The 22,724-nt window shown below is 39.6% G+C and overlaps 1 protein-coding gene across 2 annotated transcripts in view; it reads right to left on the minus strand.

Annotated features, from left to right (window-relative positions):
• The window catches only part of STXBP6 (syntaxin binding protein 6), a 124,185-nt gene that overhangs the window by 79,611 nt on the left and 21,850 nt on the right, over positions 1-22,724 (minus strand). The window contains exons 1-2 of one of the 2 annotated variants that reach the window (XM_074909819.1): positions 9,766-9,798; positions 1,751-1,936 (exon numbers count right to left, since the gene is read on the minus strand). In XM_074909819.1, coding sequence (XP_074765920.1) covers positions 1,751-1,904 — 154 coding nt within the window. In that variant the 5' untranslated portion in view covers positions 1,905-1,936; positions 9,766-9,798. Of the gene's footprint in view, positions 1-1,750; positions 1,937-9,765; positions 9,799-22,724 lie in introns of those variants that run through there. The other variant, XM_074909818.1, reaches the window with a different exon arrangement.

Below are 22,724 nucleotides of genomic sequence, written 5' to 3' on the forward strand. Positions count from 1 at the left end.
TAAAATGATTTAGAAAAAAAATTGGACTGACACTTGAAAAGTTTGACTGCCAAAGTAAGAAGAGTTGAGCTTTGTTTCAAAGGTTAGCAATCTGAACATTTCTTTAAGAGATGGGAGACCTAGATTCAGCTTCCTCTGCAAGAGAAGAATTGAAACTTGCAATCCTTAGATCCAAAGAGCATTTCAATCACAAGTGCAGGGAACAGCCTAGGTGAGTAATTTTTTAAACCCTTTCTTGAAGCTCTATATATAGGGAGAATGACAAGCAGAACACTCAGCTGGAAAGGAAAAGTCTTCTGTTTTGTCTCACTGTCATGTGTGTGTATACACTCTGCAGCTTGTATTTTAACATAAGCATTTTTACATATGCATACAAATAACATTTCATTCAATAACACTCCATAAATGTACATTTTGTGTGAAAGTGTGTGTGGTCTTATACCAAGTCACTGAGTTTTACTTCCTATGTTTTGAAAGTTTTAACATAGCTTTCAGTGGAAAAAAATTTGAAAGAGTCCATGGAACATTATTGTCCTTAAGTCCTAAAGTAATTGCAGTCTTTGAGATTCATAGAGCACTTCTTCCTCTGAGCACTAGTTGTACTTTCAGTAAGATGCACACACTCAAAGGGGAGCAACAGATATGTCTCAAAACCTAGGTGACTAAATCACCCTAGGATACTAAAGCTATTCACATACACTCAGCTGGCAGACATAGAAACAAGGGATTTCTGCCTTTCTAGGGAGCTACCTGGAGGTAGCTGGAAACCTGAAACTGCACTGAATGCCTACCTCCAGACAAGAGAATTCCACTATTAATTTTGAAAACAGGTATAAACTACAGGCAAATCAGAAAAACAAACTACTTTCCAACTGCCTTAAGACATAATCTGATGGTAAATTTCACTACAATAACCAGAGTATTCAAAGCATTAAAAAAAATAAAGCCAAAAAACCTGCAACAACCATAGTTAACCATAAGTTACCCAATCACTGGATTTCATTTATACATTTAGAAACACATTAACTGGACCTTTATTTTGATTTGAAAGGGTAAAAATATAAAGCAAACTACTGTGCAGCTACTACCTACCCTGTTCCTGAAATACAGACTGTCACAAGTGCTGATTTGACCTTGGAGAAACTAATTTCATCTGAAGACATTAGCCACAAATTTATCCCTGTTCCCCATGACCTCTCACAAAACATGTCTTTATACATCCTTTTCTCCTTCATTCCCAGTATTTCCATGTTCATCCCTTTTAAAAACAGGTGATTGACACATAGTACCACTGTTCTGTTCAATGGACTGAAAATATTCTGGCTGAAAGTTGTATATCTAACTACCAAATGAGCTAGTAACATACAGAGGCAAATATAAGAGGAATACATATCTGCTTCAAACAAAAAATTTCAGGGCATTATAATGAAATACAACATAAAGTTCATCCCTCCAAGAAAGATCTTAACCTCAATATGCAAAGACTGTTACCAAATATTCTACTTGCTCATAGTCTGCAGCTATGTTGTGAGAGAACACAATTTTTTTAAACAATGAAACCACCTGTACAATAAACATCAATAGCCTTAAACGTGTGGTTTCTCAAGATTGAAGACGTAAGTGCTGTAATTCTCTGGTTACGTTTTTAAGATTCAAGTCACTCAGCTCCTTATGGCTATGGATAACATCTAATCAGTTAACCAAACATAAAGCTAAACAGATAACTGGATGTCAAAATCATTAATCTTACCTGAGAGGCAGATGTATGTTAAATATTCACCCTGACCCCCAGTAGCTAGGAAAGGAATCTTTTTTTTTGTTCTTCTTTTCACTTGGACAGCTCCCAGCATCCTTTCATCGTGCGGGGCAAAAATTTCTTTGCTGATTGCAGACTTGGCATTCATTGTAGATCACAGATATAGTAGACTGCTGCTCTCTAAAAATAAAATAAAAAAAAAATCAGAAACTCCTAAGATATGTGGAAGTCCAGTTAACTTACATGTATGCTAGCAGCAATGACCTTCAAATAAAGTTTTTATAGATTCCAAGACTTTAGAAGCTAATTTCAAGCACTTAGAGGCATAATTTTCAAAGTATCTAACAGTCTTCACTGAAGTTGTTCTCCATGCTTCTTAAATTCTCTTAAACTAGCTTAGCTTATTTTGGGCAGAAGCTGTCCCCACTAGCTCTTCAGTATGATGCAAAAATCTTCTCAGAGAGATATCCTGTTACTTCATGCTGCATAAAAGCTTCATTAATTCCCTCTCTGGTAACTGGAGGGAAACTCATCTGTCCCACATAGACAGGGAAAGCACTGCAAGGGCATAGGGAAGAAACACTGTGCTTGTGCTGGCAGACAGGTCTCATTCACGGAAGATGCAGAAAGCTTCATACTCAGTAAGACTGTTCACTTCAGGAGCACTGCTCTTGGTGACAGTAGTTGTTTAAGCAGCTCCTGCACTTCTTGCAGCTTTAGCACCCTCATCCCATTAACTCCTCTGTAATTATCAACTGGGCAACTGCACAGGAAACAGCATCAGAGAAACCATCAAGGTTAACGCAGACAAAACCACACCTCCTCTTTTCTCCTAAGTAATTCTGACCCAGGTCAGTTCCTCAATGTGTTTCATAAGAAAACAGCACAGTTAACCTAGGAGACATTTGGAGAGAAAAAAAAAATTGTAGAGAACAGGGAGGGAGAAGGAGGGAAGCTGCTTATTCAGGCGTGTCCAGCAAAGAAAAGGTCAATCTGACCACAGCTTACAGAGGAGCCCAGTTAAAGGAGAGAGAATGCAGTTACAAAGGGGACATTAACAGGCTCTTTATGTAGACAGCACCACAGTTATAACTCCAACTAGTTCTGCACCTAAATCTGTTAATAAGTACATAGGTACCTCTGATACCGACTGTGGAATGCCCCTTTTAATTGTTCAAATATAATGATTCTCCAAGACACATGTGTTAAATTCCTCATCTCTATATTATTAAGACTTTCAAGCCCACAGATCTTTGACACCCTTAGCTTTCTTAGTAGACGTAAGATCATCTTCAGGTCTCAACTACTGAAGTCAGATATTCTGCCTGTGGAATCATTTGATATTTGCCACAACTATTAGAAAATATAGATAAATTCCAGTCAAAATTAAGATTATGAAGCCAAAACAGTCACAAAACCATTATTTTTAGTGTGCATAATGCCAGCAGAGTAGTTGTCTTAACACTTCCAGTCTCAACATTTTGTTGGTACTTATTTATGATATTCCCTTATGTTAAAAAAAAAGAAAAAAAAAAAAAAAAGGAAGAGCCATATTCACAGAGGCATGAGGGAACACAACTTAGCCAAACTAAAATTCACCACCTACTTATTCTGGGATGCAAATAGAATCCTCTGCCAAAATACTCTGTAATGGTATACCTCAGGTAACTAACAGAGGTATGTAAATTCTGAAAAGTTTTATCATTAAGTCATTTTATATGCACCTTTACAAAAAAAACCCAACTGCATTTAAAAAATGATCCCATCAAAAGAAAAATCCAGACCAGTTTCAAAGACAACCATGCAGCTCCTGAAAAGATTTTGTAACTTCTGCTATGTAAGTTACCTACCCCTTAACAACAAATACATCAACGTGAAAACAGAATCAAAAGAATAAATTTGTCTGCTAGTTACTCAGAAAAGGCTGTTTTCACATGCAATGTATATACCACAACTTTCTCCTCTTCTGTGTTATGCAAATATTTGCAGTATATCTTATGGAAGATGTTGACACTTATTAGCTTTCTCTTTTATTTTTTTTTTTTTTTTTTTTTTTTTTTAAATTCAAGGCCACTGTCAATGACTATGGGTTTAATCAGACCTCCTCCTGAGATGGAGACTGATAATCTTTGGAAAAATAACTGTCTCAGACCTCTACATGCTTAAAGAATTTTCAATAAAAAGCTTATTGGGAACACACACACAAATGCTGTCAGGTAAAAATATACTCAAGTTACTTCCAACTGAAAAAGTGTTCTCCAGCTTGCAATGATCTGATGCTGTTAATTGTGTTAACTGACTTGTTGAATAGATGTTCTCAAACGTTTTCTTGAGACTCACACACTGCAAAATAAAGTGTGATTTCAAAGATATACTCAGTCATGTAAAGGCTTCCTAGGTTAAGAGAGAATATAAATTTTCCTTACCTACAGTTGATTGTAGCAGAAAATGTTATTGGTTTATAGGTTCAAAACTTTCATATAGTACTTCAAGATTTACTGTAAGAATATTACAATCAATAGGTCTCACTGTATATAGCTGCATTTGATAAGACTCTGCTGAACAGGAGGCAAGCCAAACAAGACCTAACCAAATCCTATTTCATAGACATCCCAAATCGTTTTCCTTCATACGTGCACTACAACACGAAAGTAGAATGACAGCTACACATACAATAATCCAAAACAAATTCAAAACCTAGATTTAATTAATATACCTCTCTATGTATACAAACATCTCTATTAATGCAGTGCTTTTATGCACAATCAACATACAAATCCAACTTTAAATAAAGACTGGCTCAACACAGTAAAGGCAGATTAAATCTCCTGTTTCAGTAGAAACACAGAAGACAACACAGAACCATCAAATATTGCAGTTTATGGCTGCATGCTCTTACTTGCTTTGTGATTAAACTGGTTTTATATACATCTACCAGAAGTTGTACACAGACACAGTAGACACCCATCATTGTAACTGGAACCTCGAACTAAAGTGTGCACTCACTGCCTAGGAGGTTGTGATCCTTCTGTTCCCAGTACTTGGTTTACAACAGTCTCAGATGCCAGAATTAAGCAATTAATCTAATGCAGTGTACTTGACATGACTGCTGCATCCAATGTGGAAACTGACACTAGCACAAAACACAAAAGTCTATTTAAAAAAGAAAACAACTAATTGTGCCTGTGTGCATCAGACCTGCACACTTAAGCTGTCAGCATAGTTTGGATGAAGTTGTTTTTCATAGGTCAAAAAAATCAGCAGCTGGATTTAAATAAGCAACCTTCTCATATTTACTGGCAGATATATGCAAAAGACCTTTGCTTAAGTAAAACATTACAGTGTTCCTCTTTTTCAAGAGCAGACATAATGCAATCTTTTTCTTAGTTTTACTAAAAAAAATATGTTAAGACTTGCTCAAGAAACATGAATAAGTCTCAACTTTTCCCATTTTTCCAACAAAAACACTTCGTCTCATAGAAAAAAAATAAAAAAGGATGCTGGCTGTACATGCACAATTTCATGTAGTACATGCTGATTTCCTTACACAGTAACATTTGTTCTTGGCGCACATTTCAAGACAAATTCAAACCATCATCAGTTTCCATCCACAGCCATGTGGATTCACACACTGGAATGCAAACTGTCTCCCCCATGCTTGAATATAAAAATGCCTCACAGAAGAAACTTCTACTGGAGGATCTCTGAGCACTCCAAGATAGTGTAAGACTTTTCACAACTTTTACCCCTCTAAGGCAAGGGGGATTTAAGCGTTTCAGTTAGAGTCTTTGAACAAAACCTGCATTTCCTGAATAAACACACTTTTTGTTCCATGTATTTAATTCCAGTCAAATCATTATAATGATGCTTTTGGCTGAACAAAGAAAATTCCATTTTCCTGCCACAGTTTTTCACTCCAACCATCACAGAGTTATGGAAGAAGATGCAAGCATTTACTCTGTGCCTCCAGCGTCCAACAGAAATGCCAAGAGGGAGGATTCCTGTGTAGATTTGAATTTGTGCCTGCAATACACTCCTTATTTGCATCTCCTCAAATCTTTCTGTACTGCAATTATTCTGCATGATATTTCTATTGCTAAAAACTCCTCCTAGGAACAGCTGACCATTCACCTATAAGTGTGTGAGGGAACAGTGATTAAAGGTAATTTCTAAACACACACAAAAAACCACAACACAAAACACCATCAAAAAAACCCACAAGTAAAAAACCTAAGATACTTAAGCTGATATCTTCAGAGATCCCACATGTTCAGTAACAGAAAACTGTTTTCTGGGCAGCCAGAATCTCAGACTGTTTTCAGGCAGACAGCCAGCAAGCGGCTGACTTATCTTCACATCCAGATGTTTTGTAGGACTATGCAAGTGGAAAAAAAAAGTTATCTACAGTATCTTCGTTGAGGTACTGGTATACAGCAACAACTGGGGAAACTAATCCTCAGCACGCATAATTTAAATATTAGTAAATTAGAAAGGAGAAATGAAATAAGGAGAAGGAAGAGCAAGTGATGTTTTCCCAAAAAAGAAAAAAATGTTCAGTATGTTAAGTCTTGATGTTTTCAAAGATCTTTAGTTTAATCACAAACAGGGATGGGCTTACAGAACAGGCTAACCCCTGAAATGTTCCCTGCAGTATGAAATCATCTGAGCAACCAACTACTACTGGGCTGCGCTGGTAGCTCTAGCAAGCACTCAAATCTGCTTTTAATAAAGCCACCATCCTGACAGAGAACATCTACTTTAGAAAATCATTGCAAGAGACCATTATTAAAAGCCTAGGTTCTGTCGTGATAATTGTCTGGTATTTACTTACTCGAAGTGTTGAGACTACACATTTGATCATTACCATTCAAAATTCTATATTTGTTGATATCTCAAATAGCTAGTACAACTTTGGAGAAGCACAAAATCATTGCTAAACCAAGGCAAGTAATTTATAAGTCCTTAAAAAACACATACTAAAACATACAATTTCTGAAGTTGCTTTTCAGTAGATTTATTACACTTAAATCTATCCTACAGGAATAACACCGAGTTTAATTAGCTCTGCAAACAAGGATTAAACCAGTAGATCAACCATACTCTAAAACAGTTGAGGTAAAAATCTTTAAAAGGCTTGAACAAGAAGCTCAGAATATCTTCCGTCATCCTTCTATTTGCAAATCTAACTTTGCTTGACAGATTTTTATTTAAATTAGGACAATAGAGGCAGTCACTCTACAGAACAAAAATTCTATTACAACCTACTAACATGAGTTCATGACTTATAAAAGTATTTACAGGGGGGGGAACCAGTCTCCAGAGTTATTTGTAGGCACATTTCCAACTAATTTTTTCAAATTAACTTGCAGTGATAACTGGTTTATTTGAATAAAATATTAATTCTAACATATGAAAATTACAAAATTGTAACTGTATCTGTAGCAATTAAAAGTAAAAACAATAAATGTGTTTTTACTGACATATATAACTATGAAGTAAACTGTCTGCCCAGCTAAGCTGAGCTGGACATAAACAGACTTCAGAGAGCAATGGCTCCTAAATCTAAAATCTGAATCTCTCTTGCAGTGAAGTGACTTTTCTCATCCTTTTAAGTGGAGCCTACTTTATATTGTAGCTACCTAATCCAGGATCAATGTTTGGTGGAACGTACTGTAAGTCAGAAATACAAGCCTTCTTAACGTTGTTTTTAACTGAGCTACGGTTTGGTTACAGGGATTTAATAGCATTCCAGCATTATTTACTGACCCCTTAAAGCAGCCTGGTTTGAATGATCCATGAATCTCTCAAAAACTCCTATCATAAGCAAAAGGAATAGTAAATATACTGCGTACCATACTTTGTGGCTTGAGAGCATGAAGTTTTTAGTCAAGAAAAAAAAAATAAAGAAGGGCAAAAAGTATAGTAATAATATGTTGAAGTCAGACAGAAGCAGTTAAGTGCCTAAATACTAATGTTTGATGTTTCTTCACCTGAGGCAGGCAGCCTGAGGCCCTGAGCATTTCCTACATTTCATCCCAAAAGAAGGCAATTTGAGTTTGGTGCAAGTTGTATGGACCTACAGATATAAAGATATCAAATGCATTAAGAGCTCTGAATGGAATATGTATTTATAAAGAAGCACTAAAAAAAGGGATGCAGAACAGAAATGTACCTTTGAGTTTGTATCATCCAGTGCCTCAACATGGCAGACCAAAACACAATCCATTTTAAAAATGAACAAAGTTCACCTAACAGTTTTGTTCACCTTCCTTCATCACCCCAAAAACCCCCAAATATCGACTTACAATGAGAGATTATCAGGGACATCACAGAAATCCCACAAGTGGGTAAATGCGAACCAGTCCCACTTTCACATAGAAGAAAGAGCAGTTGTTTTCATTCCTGCACTCTGCTCTAGTAGAAATATATTACTGCTGAGAAAGAGACACACATACATTGAGCAGCATGGTAACCAAGATCCTTACTTTCTCAAGCCGAATAGTAGCAAAAGCAGAAGATGCAACATCACTTGGTGGTTCTGAAACTCTGTGCCCCCAAACTCTCCCCAAGAGGTAGAAAAATTAAGTAGGAGGTGGCACAAGAAGGCACCAAAGAAGCATACTGATGGATGGGTTATTGTATATTCCAATCCAAACAAGTTTTTCTTGTTCTGGCATAGAAAACAGTAATTCCAGATCTAGCAGCTAATGTCCTAGTAAACAGCATGGTGAGTCCCAGCTAAACTCTGCTCACAAGCATGTGAATTCAAGTGAACCTACAGTACTGCAAGCTGGAAAAAATTCAACTCAAATATAAGACATATAATATTTCTGTACTGCAATTCTATGTGTGAACAGCTGCAGACAGTATACTACTTTAAACAGGCATGCAAAACAACCATACATTCAAGAACTGTAGCAAATTAAAGTGAATTGCTGCTTATGTTTTCTTAGCCTTTTGGATCAAGGCTATACACCTAAGAAGTTAATAAAATAATAATGCAAGTACTGGTGGACATTGTGGACATTCATTCGCTAAGCAGCCAAGAGCAACAGTGTTCCTTAAACAAGCTTTCCTCCAAAGCCCATACGGACAGCTAGGGCTGCTTCTGGGACATGCCCCAGGGAGGGAAAGGCACCTCTGCAGAAGATGGTACACCCTGTCCGGGCCTCTCTGAATGAAGTGCAACAGCTAGGGACCCACTCAGAGAGGTCCTCATTAGAAGAGTCCCAAAATCTGAAAGCTATTGTCTTAAGTTCTAAGAACTTGAAAACAAGGATAGTCAATGACACCATTAAGCAGCTCCATCCAAACAACAAAACTATTTACTGAAAGGCAATGGAGAAGTGCTTGGGAAGACTGCCACTGGAGTCATCTTTTTGAAAAGGGAATATTCTGAATCTCACAAAGAGATTCACAGAGAAACTTAAGAACTGCCTGCTGAGTGTTGTAACAAGGCCCCAGAGAAAATACATTTGTATTTGTGGAAAACTGTATTTATTACTTCAGGATACTGGGACATTCATAGCAACATTAAAAATTACAGTCTTAAGAGGTCAGCCTAACTCCTATGACCTTTTAGATATGTTTAGATGTTAAGACCAGTATTACATCCACCCTTAGACTTCTATTTGAGGGCTGAACTACTACAGCTTCTTCTGCCATTCCTCAGAGATTTCTTGTTCTAGACACCTCACTTCACCTCTCTAGACTCCTTCCCAGTGGCCCTCATCTTTTTTGAAATGTGGTCCTCAAATCTGGATTCATAGCTTCATTTATGGCACCAGAGTCAACCGGAAAAACCAATGGGTTGGTCACTGTAAAAGGCTCCACAGGGAAGTGGTCACGGCACCAAGCCTGTCAGAGTTCGAGAAGCATTTGGACAATGTTATTAGTCATATGGTTTAGTTTTAGGTAGTCCTGCAAAGATCAGGGAGTTGGACTCGATCTTTGTTTGTCTCCTCCAACTCCAGGTATTTCATGATTCTATGATACTTGATAGACCTTACAGCAAACACTCCTGCTTGTATAGCTACTGCCACACATGGATCTTTTCCAACTGGTCAGCAAAAGGCCAGGGCTTCAGTTCAACATCTACCATATTCTTCAACCTTTTTCTGGAAAAAAAAAAAAAAAAAAGACATTTGACATCTAAGTAACTAATTACTCCCATTTAACAGGGGATTTTTGTACTTACAACCTTCAGGCTATTTCTAAGATTATTTTAACTTCCAATCCTGTCTTTCAACACTTGCAGGTCTCTAGATTGACACACTGAAAAACAGGATCTACACTGTGTGTGCCACCACTTTAGACAGTTACAACTGTTAGAAACCTAACACAGCCTCCCTTCACTCCTCCAGTTAGAACTAGAAAGATTCAACTCCTTTGAATATGCTTCTACAATCACATTTTTCGTTCCTACATCTTACACTACTTCCATGTAAATTTAATTTCCTTAGTTCACTCATGACTAATGTCACGAAACACTATTAAAGACACCATTAAAGTTGAGATATATATATATATGATAGTTCAAATTTATTCGTTTGGTGTTGGAATGGGCTGCTCAGGGCAGTGGTGGAGTCCCCATCCCTGGACGTGTTTAAGAGTCAGGTTGACATAGTACTGAGGGATATGGTGCAGTCGGTAACTGTCAGTGTTAGGTTAACGGTTGGACTAGTTGATCTTCAAGGTCTTTTCCAACCTAGACGATTCTGTGATTCTGTGTGATATGGCCTAATAATTTTAACACAGAAACAAATCAATTGGTTTGAAGTTGGTTTTTTGTTTAGGGTTTTTTCTGGGAGGTTTTTTTGAGTTCTCTCTCCATTTGTTTCATTGTTTGTCCAATATTTTGGCAAAGAAAAATAATTTTTAAAATTAAATTAAAGAATCTTGGTGAGAAGGAGCAGTCCACATTCCCCAAGGAAAGTGGAACTGGTTTGAAGGACTGCAGCTTGGAGCACGTGCACTTTCTTTTAGCTGTTTGTGTTGTTTCACATTTAATTTATGGCCACCTTGTGCATTTATACTGGTAGAAGTGATTCATTTCCCTGGGCACTTTTCTTCCTTGTGACAGCACAAGTGATTATGAGGTAGTGCAGTGAACTAGAGAAGATAATTAATCCAGGTTTAAACCAGTTTAAACGAAGAAAAATAGTGATTAGTTTTGGTTTTACTCAGATCAGCTCTGACTCAGTTGACTATACAGCTGTGTGTCAGCACATGGGAAGGAAGAGCAGGGGCAGGATTAGGGCTGCCTTAGGCACCAGCAGTATTAGTTTACAAGGATCATGAAACTGCAGTTTAAAGACAAAACCTGAAATGTCAGGAGCTTTCAAATAGTGAAATTTGTCGACTGAAGACATGGCACAGAGCCAATCCAGACAAAATTTTTCAAAATCAAAACTTGCAACAAAGAGGCAAACTGAATAAAAAGCTGTAAACAGGCATTCATATGGGGCTTCTTGATAAGAACAAATGTATCTCAAGATAGGAGCAAATTTCTGGGTATACTGACTCCATTATTAGTTGGGTTAAACATACACATAGCAAAAAGACAGGTTGGAAGTTAGGCTCGGACTGCAGTGTGATTTCTGCACTAAATCAGAACCTACTGCATATAGGAATATACAAAAATATTATGTAATGCTATCACTGTAGTATATCCTACATAACTAGAACACACTAAGTCACAGCAGCTACTCTGGGAAGACATCTCACAGGAACCTGATTTTGCTTTATTACCATGAGCAATCACAGATGATCAATAAGGACAATCTGCAAGTACTAAGTACTCATCACTGAAAACCAGATGTTAAACAGATTCATAACTCAGGATACAGGCTGCCAGAGAGATAGGTATTATTGCAGTATTAATAGAAGGTGTTTTAAAGGGGGAAAAAAATGGTTTCAGCTAGCAGCTAGCACATAGTACTCTTGCCACTGCCTTATTCCAACTAGTATACCTCAGTATGCTCTTAAATCATGCTTTCCAAATCCTCACAGTTCCAGTTCCACTCCTCCTCACATAGCTGGTATTGGTACAAACTGCAAATTTCCGCATAGTACAGTCATCTATGAAGTGGAATATTCCAAAAAGGAAGGAGGGAACACAGCCAGTTCTCTCACTCCAAAGATTTTCAATTTTCTCAACTGCAACCTCATATCTGAAAAACGGGGAAGTAAACTCTTGATCATTATGTTCTCTTATGTTACTTTAATGCTGGGGAAGAGTACAAAACCAGAGTAATACAATGGGATAAAACACAACATTAAGGGATTAAAGCTTTCTATTTCAACCATCCAAGATGAATCAGCTTTCTCTGGTAAGTATAGATATTTTTTTCAATCACTCCAAATGTTTGAGCAAAATCACTTACTAGCAAAATGCGTAATTCTTTTAAGAACGGAATATATCAGGTTCTGGGGATATCAGAATCTCTGTAAGGGCAGAGAGACCTCTGTAAAGTATTACACCAATGTTTTACTTGAGGGAAAACAAGAAATGTGTAAAAGTAGTAAACCATCTGTTGGCAGTATCCTAATACTTTCTAGCAGTTAACTAAACAGTTTTCTTTCTGGCAAATAAAACGAGCTGAGCACATTTCTGACATGCTGCATACTTCTTTCCAGGAATCCTCCAACAGCTATAAACTGGAACTATAAGCAACACCCACTTCAAAATGGGTGAGCCCAATAAAGCTTGCAAAACTGAAGAGTCCTGCAAGCTGAAGAAATTACGAAAGACTGATCTGCTCCAGTGTTTTGTTCAAGGGACATAAAAATGCCATCCATGGCTTTTATCTCCCCTCGCTACACACACACACATTTGATTGCTTAGCTCTGCAGTCCTCACAGAACTCAGGAAGAAAAAAACAACACTGCAAACAGACCTTGCACATTTCAAGACTTTTTTTTTTTTTCTTTTAATGAAAAAAGCCTGTTGTTCAGTCTCAAATCTGAGCAAAGCTAGAAGGGAAACTACTGACTTTTTCCTCTCCCTTGATGCTTTCATAGAAATTTGCAATCAGTGATAGTTTTAACAACTAAAAAATTTCCATTAAACATGGAGGTGTGAGGAGAATTCACCTTGTCAAGTGATAGCTTGTTGGGAATGAGATATTCTTCTTTTAAAGTCAAAAAAAAAAAAGGTACCACTACCTCCTCTGCAATCCTTTCAGGGATCAAGTAGTGACTTCTTGAGGATGTGAAAGCTTTCTTCAAGGTTATGAATCTGGACAAACAAGTAAATTTTAAATTAAAATCTCTCACAGTTCAAGTGTGTTATTAATCAACATAGGCATACCTGTAAAAGACAAAGTAACATTTTACAGTTCTACACTAAATTTTGAGATCAACAGTGTAACAGCACAGTGAGGGATGAAAGAGGGGAAGCTTAGATAGCCAAACCAAACAAAACACATCCTTTCCTAGTTCTTTCTATTATGTACTTTTACATTTTCCCAAGAGAGAGTAGAGTACATTTCTCTCAATGTTTTAATTTCAAATAATTACATACGTTTTCCACACCTGAACTGAGACAATACAACATGGAGTCACGAGAAGGTAAACCAAACAGTGGCACCTAAGCATGTATAAAAAACATCCTATCCAAGCAAAAGTCCTGCAACACGCATATCAAATTTAGGAATGATTCCATGTTTCTTGCATACAGAACTTAAATTTATAACCCTTCGCCATATACTCATTTCATGTGTCAAAGGAGGAGGGCTGTTTAAGAAAAACAAACATAAAAACCAAAACATACAATGCACATCTTCCCTTAAACTGATCCCAGAAGATAACAGCTCAATCAATGTATCAGAGATCATTCTAATCAGAATCACACAGTTTGGAAAAGACCTTGAAGATCATCCAGTCCAACCATTAACCTAACACTGACAGTTCCCAACTACACCAGATCCCTCAGCGCTATGTCAGCCCGACTCTTAAACACCTCAAGGGATGGGGACTCCACCACCTCCCTGGGCAGCCCATTCCAACGCCTAACAACCCCTTCTGGAAAGAAATGCTTCCTAATATCCAGTCTAACCTTCCCTGGTGCAACTTGAGGCCATTCTCTCTTGTCCTGTCACTTTCTACTAGGCTAAAGAGGCTCATGCCCAGCTCTCTGCAACCTCCTTTCAGGGAGCTGTAGAGGGCGATGAGGTCTCCCCTCAGCCTCCTCTTCTCCAGACTAAACACCCCCAGTTCCCTCAGCCGCTCCCCGTACGATTTGTGCTCCAGACCCTGCACCAGCTCCGTTGCCCTTCTCTGGACACGCTCGAGTCATTCAATGTCCTTTTTGGAGTGAGGGGCCCAAAACTGAACACAGGAATCGAGGGGCGGCCTCACCAGTGCCGAGTACAGGGGTAAGATCCCTTCCCTGTCCCTGCTGGCCACACGATTGCTGACACAAGCCAGGATGCCATTGGCCTTCTTGGCCACCTGGGCACACTGCTGGCTCCTGTTCAGCCGGCTGTCAATCAGCACCCCCAGGTCCCTCTCTGACTGGCAGCTCTCCAGCCACTCCTCCCCAGGCCTGTAGCGCTGCTGGGGGTTGTTGTGGCCCAAGGGCAGCCCCCGGCATTTGGCCTTATGGAAACTCCCCCAGTTGGCCCCAGCCCATGGCTCCAGCCTGTCCAGGTCTCTCTGCAGAGCCTCCCTACCCTCGAGCAGATCAACACTCCCACCCAACTGGGTGTCATCTGCAAACTGACTGGGGGTGCACTCGATCCCCTCCTCCAGATCATCAATAAAGATGTTAAACAGGAGTGGCCCCAACACCGAGCCCTGGGGGACACCACTCGTGACCGGCCGCCAGCAGGATTTAACTCCGTTCACCACAACTCTTTGGGCCCGGCCATCCAGCCAGTTTTTTACCCAGCAAAGCGTGTGACCATCCAAGCCTCGAGCAGCCAGTTTCACCAGGAGAATGCTGTGGGAAACTGTGTCAAAGGCCTTACTAAAGTCAAGGTAAACAACATCCACAGCCTTTCCCTCATCCAGTAAGCAGGTCCCTCTGTCGTAGAAGGAGATCAGGTTTGTCAGGCAGGACCTGCCTTTCATAAACCCACGCTGACTGGGCCTGAGCATCTGGTTGTCCCACATGTGTTGTGTGATGGCACTCAGGATGAGCTGCTCCATCAGCTTCCCGGGCACCGAAGTCAAGCTGACAGGCCTGTAATTTCCCAGATCATCCTTCCGACCCTTCTTATAGATAGGCGTCACATTGCCCAATCTCCAATCAGTCGGGACCTCCCCGGTCAGCCAGGACTGCTGGTAAATGATGGAAAGCAGCTTGGCAAGCACCCCAGCCAGCTCTTTCAGCCCTCGGGTGTATCCCATCTGGTCCCATAGACTTGTGTATGTGTGTGTGATGCAGCAGGTCACTGACTGTCTTCTCCTGGATTGTGGGGGGTGTCATTTTCCCAGTCTCTATCTTCTGGCTGAGGAGGCTGGATTCCCTCAGTGCAACTAGTCTTGTTATTAAAGATTGAGGCAAAGAAGGCATTAAGGACCTCAGCCTTTTCCTCATCACTCATTAACATGTTTTCTCCTGCATCTAGCAGGGGATAGAGGCTCTCTCTGGTCTTTCTTTTGCTTATATATCTTCACATCTTTGCTTATATATCTTCATATACTTACAGAAACATTTCTTCTTGTCCTTGATCGCTGAAGCCAGATTAATTTTCAGCTGGGCTTTAGACCTCCTGATTTCCACCCTGCATAGCCTCACAGCGTCTATGTAATAATTGTGAGTGTCAAGCTCCTTCTTCCAAACCCCATGAACTCTCCTTTTCTCCCTGACTTGCAGCCAGAGCTCCCTGTTCAGCCAGGGTGGCCTTCTCTGTCACCAGCTTCTTAGAGCACCCGGGGACAGCCTGCTCCTGAGCCATTAACACTTCTTTCTTAGTGTCCAGCCTTCCTGGACCCCTATACCCTTCAGGATCATCTCCCAAGGGATCCTGTCAAGCAGATACCTAAACAAATCAGTCAGCCCTTTACAAGTCCAGGATGGCAGTTCTGCTTAGCCCTCTCCTGGCCTCTCTAAGAATAGAGAACTCTGTTATTTCATGATCGCTGTGCCCTAGTCGGCCTCCAACTGCCACATGATGCACCAGCCCTTCTCTGCTCACAAAGAGGAGATTCAGCAGGGCATCTTCTCTGGTTGATTCTCTCATCAGCTGTGTCAGGAAGTTATCTGCCACACATTCCAGGAGTCTAAGACTGGTCCCTCTCTGCTGTGTTTTATTTTCCAGCAGATGTCTGGGAAGTTAAAAGTCTCCCACCAGAACAAGGGCAAGCAATCATGAGATTTCTCCTAAATGCCTATAGAGTCTTTCATCCACCTCTCTGTCCTAGTTGGGTGGCCTACAGTAGACTCCCACTACATCATCTGCCTTGTTGGCCTTCCCCCAATTCAAGCACAAAGACACTCCACCCTGTCTTCACTACACCTGTGCTTGAAGCAATCATAACAGTGCCTAACATACAGTGCCACCCCACCACCTCTCCTTCCTTGTCTATCCCCCCTAAAGAGCTTGTACCCATCAATTGGCACACTCCAGTCATGGGAGAGATATCACCATGTTTCTGTGATAGCCACTACATCATAATTTTCATTGTGGCTTCAAGCTCCTCCTGTCTGTTACCCATGCTGTGTGCATTGGTATACATGCACTGCAAAAGGGCTGATGTCCGCAGCATCTTTTTACATTTAGAGGTCCTAATTCCAGGCTGACTTTTCACAGGTGTCACCACAGTTATTGATCCATCAATATCCCTTGTACCTTTGTTGCGCTGCATGTCTCCATCCCTTGCCTCCACTGAGATGGCAGGGTGAGGGTCATCACTGGCACAACAGCCCACAAACTGTGGTAATCTACCCTGGGGTTTATGTCTGGGAGTTCCAGTTTTGTCCCCTTTCCCCTTCAAATCTAGTTTAAAGCTCTCTCAATGAGCCTAGCTAACTCTTGCACCAAGATCCTTTTCCCTCTCTGGGACAGCTGTGTCCCATCCAATGTCAAAAGGTCTGGCATCCTGTATACTAACCCGTAACTTAAAAATTGAAAGCCCTGCCAGCTTTACTGTGAATAATTTACATTGCCTCTAAACAGTGGGTACAGCTATGTACCCTGAAATAACATCATCTCTCAATATATCTTCACAGGCTTATACAAAGATATTTGTAGCACCAAGAATATGCTGAGTTTAGAAATATACATGTTCAAATAGACTAAGAATTTCACTCTTCCTCTTTCTTCACTATTCACTCTCCCTTTCATTCTCCTCACTATTCAGTAGTATAATAGACAATGTCCACATCAACAAATCCTCTGTAACAGTTCTGTGCCAAAATCAACTTGATACATCCCACATCTAGTGCTGAGCTGTGAACATGGATATTACAAACAGAATGACATCTCCAACCTTCAAAATGTTTACTGCCAGAAACCATCTAAAAAAATACAAGGTATTTTACATGGCAACACCCTTAAATAATGGCATCCAACTGAAAGAACAAGCAGATATCCCATACAGTCTTATGATTTTTAACATACAAATACTTCCTGCGAGATCAACAGGAAGAAATAGATTGCATCTTTAACTAACAAATCTGAATACAATGTAAGAGAAAACAACTGGCAGCCACACATCCCTGGTTGTGCTGTGCAGCCTAGAAAAGGAATCCATGTAGATACATACATGTTTATCTCAGATGCAATATGTTTTTTCCAACATAAACAGCTTCATGAAAATCCTCCATGTGTGCCAAGCCAAACCACCACTATGCAACAGTAGCAACACATACAATTGCTCATGGACAGAAATACCCAGTTACAGGTAGGAAAACTGTTTCATCAAGAAGTCAGTCTAATCCTTTCCTCAGACAAAAGAAACTTTTCAGCACCAGCTTCTGCCAGTTTAATTGTGGGATGCTACCAAATAAAGTGGTCAACATCCTTCATCTCCCAGTTTTTTGCAGATTCATCAGAACACTAATCCTATACTAAAATTTGCAGCTGCACATCATTAGTATTAACACAGTGAGACTGTGAGAATATGCACTGCTTCTGGCAATAATCTACAGTTCACTGTGTTCATTCATTCTTGAAACCTTACCCTTTTCTCTGCAGATGTCTTTAGAAATAAGCCTGAAAATGACATTCTTAAACTTGATTAGACTTGAATCCTAAACTGATGTCTCTGAGATAATGATGTGATGTGGCCTGTTATAATGAATCTAGAGAGTCCTCTCCACAGCTTCAACTGTTTTCTTTCTTTACTCAACAGGCATGTAACCTCTATCCATCATAACACCATGCTTTATCCCAAACTACTTAACTACTTTGCCTTTCAAGTAGTCCAACAATCATCATAAGTAGTTAAAAGAAATTAGGTCTGGACAGTAGTTAACTACTTATCACACCCAGCATCCAGAAAAATTTACAAGTATATCTTACATTAGGCCAAGTGATTTCTTTGCTATAGACTTTTCCTTTCATCTATTCTGCAGACATAGAAGAACAATACAAAACAAAAAAGTCAGAGGTACTGTTATTGTTTGAGCCCAGAGGGCAACTGAGCACCATGCAGCTACTTACTCCCCCCTTCTCTCTCAGGAATGAGAAGGAGAAAATAAAGCAAAAGGCTCAGGAATCAAGATAAGAACAAGGAGGGATGACTCAGCCATTACTGTCATAAGCAAAAGACAGATTCCTTAACAGAAGAAAAGAACATCAATTTAATTCAGACACTAACAACAACACACTTAACAGAGTAGGACAGTGAGAGTATTAGGACATCTTAAGAACACCTTCCCCCCACCCCTCCCTTCCTCCCAGGCTCCACTTTGCTCCCGATTTCTCTCTCTCCTCCCCACCAGCAGTGTATTGGGCAGGGAATGGGGGGTTGGAGTCAGTCCTGCCGCTCCTCTGTCATCAGGAGGAGTACTCCTCACGTTCTTCCCCTGCTCCAGTCTGGCTCTCCTCTCACAGGAGACAGTCCTCCAGGAACTTTCTCCGACATGAGCTGTTCCCACAGGCTGCAGCTGTTCCAGAGCTGCTCCACCATGGATCCCTCCCATGTGTTTCAACCCTCCCAACGCTGAACTACAACAGCAGGAGCTTTTTCCAGCAGAGTTCCAGCCTTTTTTGGGCGCATCCACCTGCTCCAGCATGGGGTCCTCCACAGGCTGCAGGTGGGCATCTGCTCTTCCAGTGACCTCCATAGATGATACTGGGGGTGGCCCTGCCCTCTCTCTATGGGCTGTATGTCTCCGCTCTGGTGTGCCTTCCCTGCCTCTTCAACGGACCTCCGTGTTCACACAGGTGTCCTCACAACTCCTCCCAGGTTCCCCTTCTAAATACATTATTGCAGAGGCACAGCCACTGTTGCCAACTGGCTTGGCCTTGGTGCTGAGGCAGGTCTGACTTGGAGCCAGGAGAGCTTCGAGCAGCTTCTCACAGGGGCCACTGCTGTATCCCCTTCCCCTGCTACCCAAGGACCCCACCACACAAACCCAGCACAGGTATCAGTAGCATTATCTCCAGACTCGTAACTCCTGAAAACCACCCACCTATAAAATCAGCTACATTAAAATAAAAAAGGTTTCATTTAATAATACGAATGATCCAAATCAAACTTCACTTTACCTCTTACTTTACTTTTCATTTCACAGTCAGTATGTAAATAAACATGGCTTCAGAACCTGATACTTCACCATTCACTAGATTAAACAACTGTAACAAGTCACTTCAGACATGTTCATTTCATAGTGCCTAACAAGTTTGAGGGAAGAAGCTTGAGAATTTACACAGGTAACTTAAATTCATAATACACATTTACAACTTTCACCATCTAAGGATATGCTTATATGTATTATAAGTTATCTTATACATGCAATTACAGAAGAATTTATACAAAGACTTGTTAAAACAAACAATGTACTCAAACTTTGAGAAAATTACATTACATCTCATTTCTGTGTCTGGTTCATCCACACTGAAAACAGCACTTTGGTAACATTAAATGCATAATAAAGAAAAATCTCGCTACATCCACCTTAACAGATTTGCAATCTAGATAGTAACCAGCAGTTACCCTATGTACAGTTACAAGGAAGAAAACATACAAGTGAAACAAAAGTCCTTCGGTCAAAACAGTATGGGTGCAGTCAAGAAACTTACAGAAGAGAGCAATCCCAGCTTCCAGTGATGAAGGGAGAGGAGACAGAGAACATTTGTTGAAATACCAGTAAAAAAATTAAGCGAGTATAATAACCCCAAGTGCAAGAGGCCCTTGATTTAGAAGCTCTTGACAGGTGGCACACTTATGAAATACTTTGCCAGAAGAGATTAAAGAAAAAAGTTTTCCACATTCCAGATAAAAAGGTAAAACTTGTTTCTTCAGCCCACATAACATCCACCACTGCCTAGCAGGAGAGCAGTGATAGACTCTTGTGCCCTGATGGTCTTGGCAAGTACAAAAGTAATTTGTTCATGCTTTAAGTCTTAGGATAAGCCTCCTTCCTCAATTTATGTGCAGCTAAGACATATTAATATAAATAAAAGAAACTTTGAAAATTAAGACTCCCACAGAAAATCCAACCCTAAAGAGGAAATAAAATCATGGGAGGGCCTATGACTCATAGCTGGAGTAAAGGATCCCACTGCTTAATGAGATTACCAGATAGAGCATCCGAATATGGGAATATATGCAGGAGACCCACAGACAGTGCCGCTGACCACCATGGTAACAAAAAATCTCAGGAAGCATGTGCGATCCAGCAGCTGAGGTAGAAAACAGATTTTTTTAAGGGACTGAGACTGGATCAGTTTCCATACAAATCAAAATTAGGGATTTTATAGTGTCCAAAAGGAATGTTCAAGTGCAAAGTGCTTATGCTAGCCCAGCTGTGTACTTTTCTGCCAGCAACAGTTACTGTTCTTACCTTATCAACTACAGCACCAAATCTGGAGAAGATATACAACGTCCTTGCTAGACAGTATTTCAAAACTTACTACATCTCCTACAAAAGTTAGAAAGAATGGACTGAATTCTTGAAAGTCATCTCAATTTCTTCTTGTAAATAAATCATGTCAACTAGATAAAATAATACTTCACAAATAAAACCTCAGAAAAAGCAAGTGCAGAAGAGAATAGCTTCATTTTCAACAACCGTTTTCCATCTACTGGTGCCATAATACTGCTTTTCAAGCAGTTTGTGTTTAAAATGTGATTTTCTTTGAAACATTTCTGTATTACTTTTTGCCAGCCACTCAAAGTTTCTCCCTCAGTTATGGTATTTACCCATATATAAATTTAGGCCAAAACTGAACTCGCAACAACATGCTGCTTCTGACCACTCTTGCCATATTCTTTACTTCCTCTCACTGCATTCAGATTCTTTCTTTTACTAGTATAGAAAATTTTGTCCAAGTCCCTTCAATCCATTGAATAGCAAAGAAAATGGCTCTCATGAAAGAGTTCCTAGTTTCATAAAGGCTCAAAAGTAGAAGGCCATGTGCAAGTATAAAAGGAAAGTAAGTTTTACTGACTTCAAAACATAGTTTTTCTTCTTGGAAAGCAGGAAAGAGTGAAAAAGCTTAAGTCTTCTGGTGATCTCATTGCGCTGAGACCAGCACAGTTCCCAAACCCATGACTCATTTCAATCCCAGCAAAAAAATTGCTGGGGAGACAGATGCTTTGTTTATGATGAATTAATTCCTTCAGCATGTCTTGCTTATAAAAATACCAGGCTCCACTTTGTATACAGAAGATAAAGCATGACAGTCATCTCCTGTCTTAGTCTTTCCTTAACACTATTGTGCTAAATCTGAAATGGCAGTGTATGCTGCCGACAGTTGAACAACTTATTTAGCAAAAAGAAAACAGTCTTGCCAATAGAGGTTTAATTTCCTAGTTATGATCTGTAAAAAAAGTTTAACTTCTAAATATTCAGGTTTCTGGCTTTAAAGTTTACTTCCATAGGTCTTATGCAACAAAAACTATTATTTGTGACAAAATAAAACTAAGCCGAAGTACAACTTATTAACAGAAAATGAAATTGAAAGAAATAACATTCAGCATTGTTCAGTTTGACATCAAACCTCAAATCGAGTGTTTTCATTTAGACAGTTTTGTTAACTAATTTTTTTAAAAGTCTTTCTCACTACACACTTGAACATCATCAGTGGAATTACACTAAAGGAAATAACCGCTACATGACGTTTGTCTCTTCCCCATAAATGTTTATCTTTATCTACCCCTAAAATGTACAGAATTCCAGTATGAACCAGTTCAGAGAGAAATCTGTTTATTATGCACCTTTGTTCTCTCCTCCCCCACCCTCTGTCATCACCATATCCTCCTTTGCACGTGGCTCTGTTTTCTGACACAATATTTCCTCCTTCCTATCCAGTTTCTTTTGTAACACTACTCTAAACTGTATTAGATTTGCATCCCAGTGAAGAAAACCTGGCACTTCAAAACAGTAACAGGAGCTAAATACCCATACCTTAGTGAAATCCGTGGAACTGGAAAAAAGCTTCAGTCAAACACTCCTCACTTCAAATTATTTTATTTATGCTCAAATAAACTACATTTCACTTGCACTTAAGGGGACCACTAGTCTTTATTCAATGTTCTAGATACTGTTCAATACTCCACAAGAAAGATCTTTCACAGCTTTCATACCAAATACAAGAAGAGACGTGCATCCATGCAGCTGAAGTGATAACGATCAGGAAAAACCATACAGCAATTAACCAACAAATGCATGCTTTTACTCATCTGAGCTACAGATGTAGCCCAAACTTGTAATGCAGAAACAGATATAACTTGAGCTAGTGATATAAGAGTTTAGCACTACTGTATGATGCATATAACTAGTTCCTTAGTAAACTGTATTTTCAAACAATTATTTACATATTTGATATGAAAAATACAAACCAAAAAA

Source organism: Athene noctua, chromosome 6 (genome assembly GCF_965140245.1).
Source record: "Athene noctua chromosome 6, bAthNoc1.hap1.1, whole genome shotgun sequence".
Classification (NCBI taxonomy): Eukaryota; Metazoa; Chordata; class Aves; order Strigiformes; family Strigidae; genus Athene; species Athene noctua.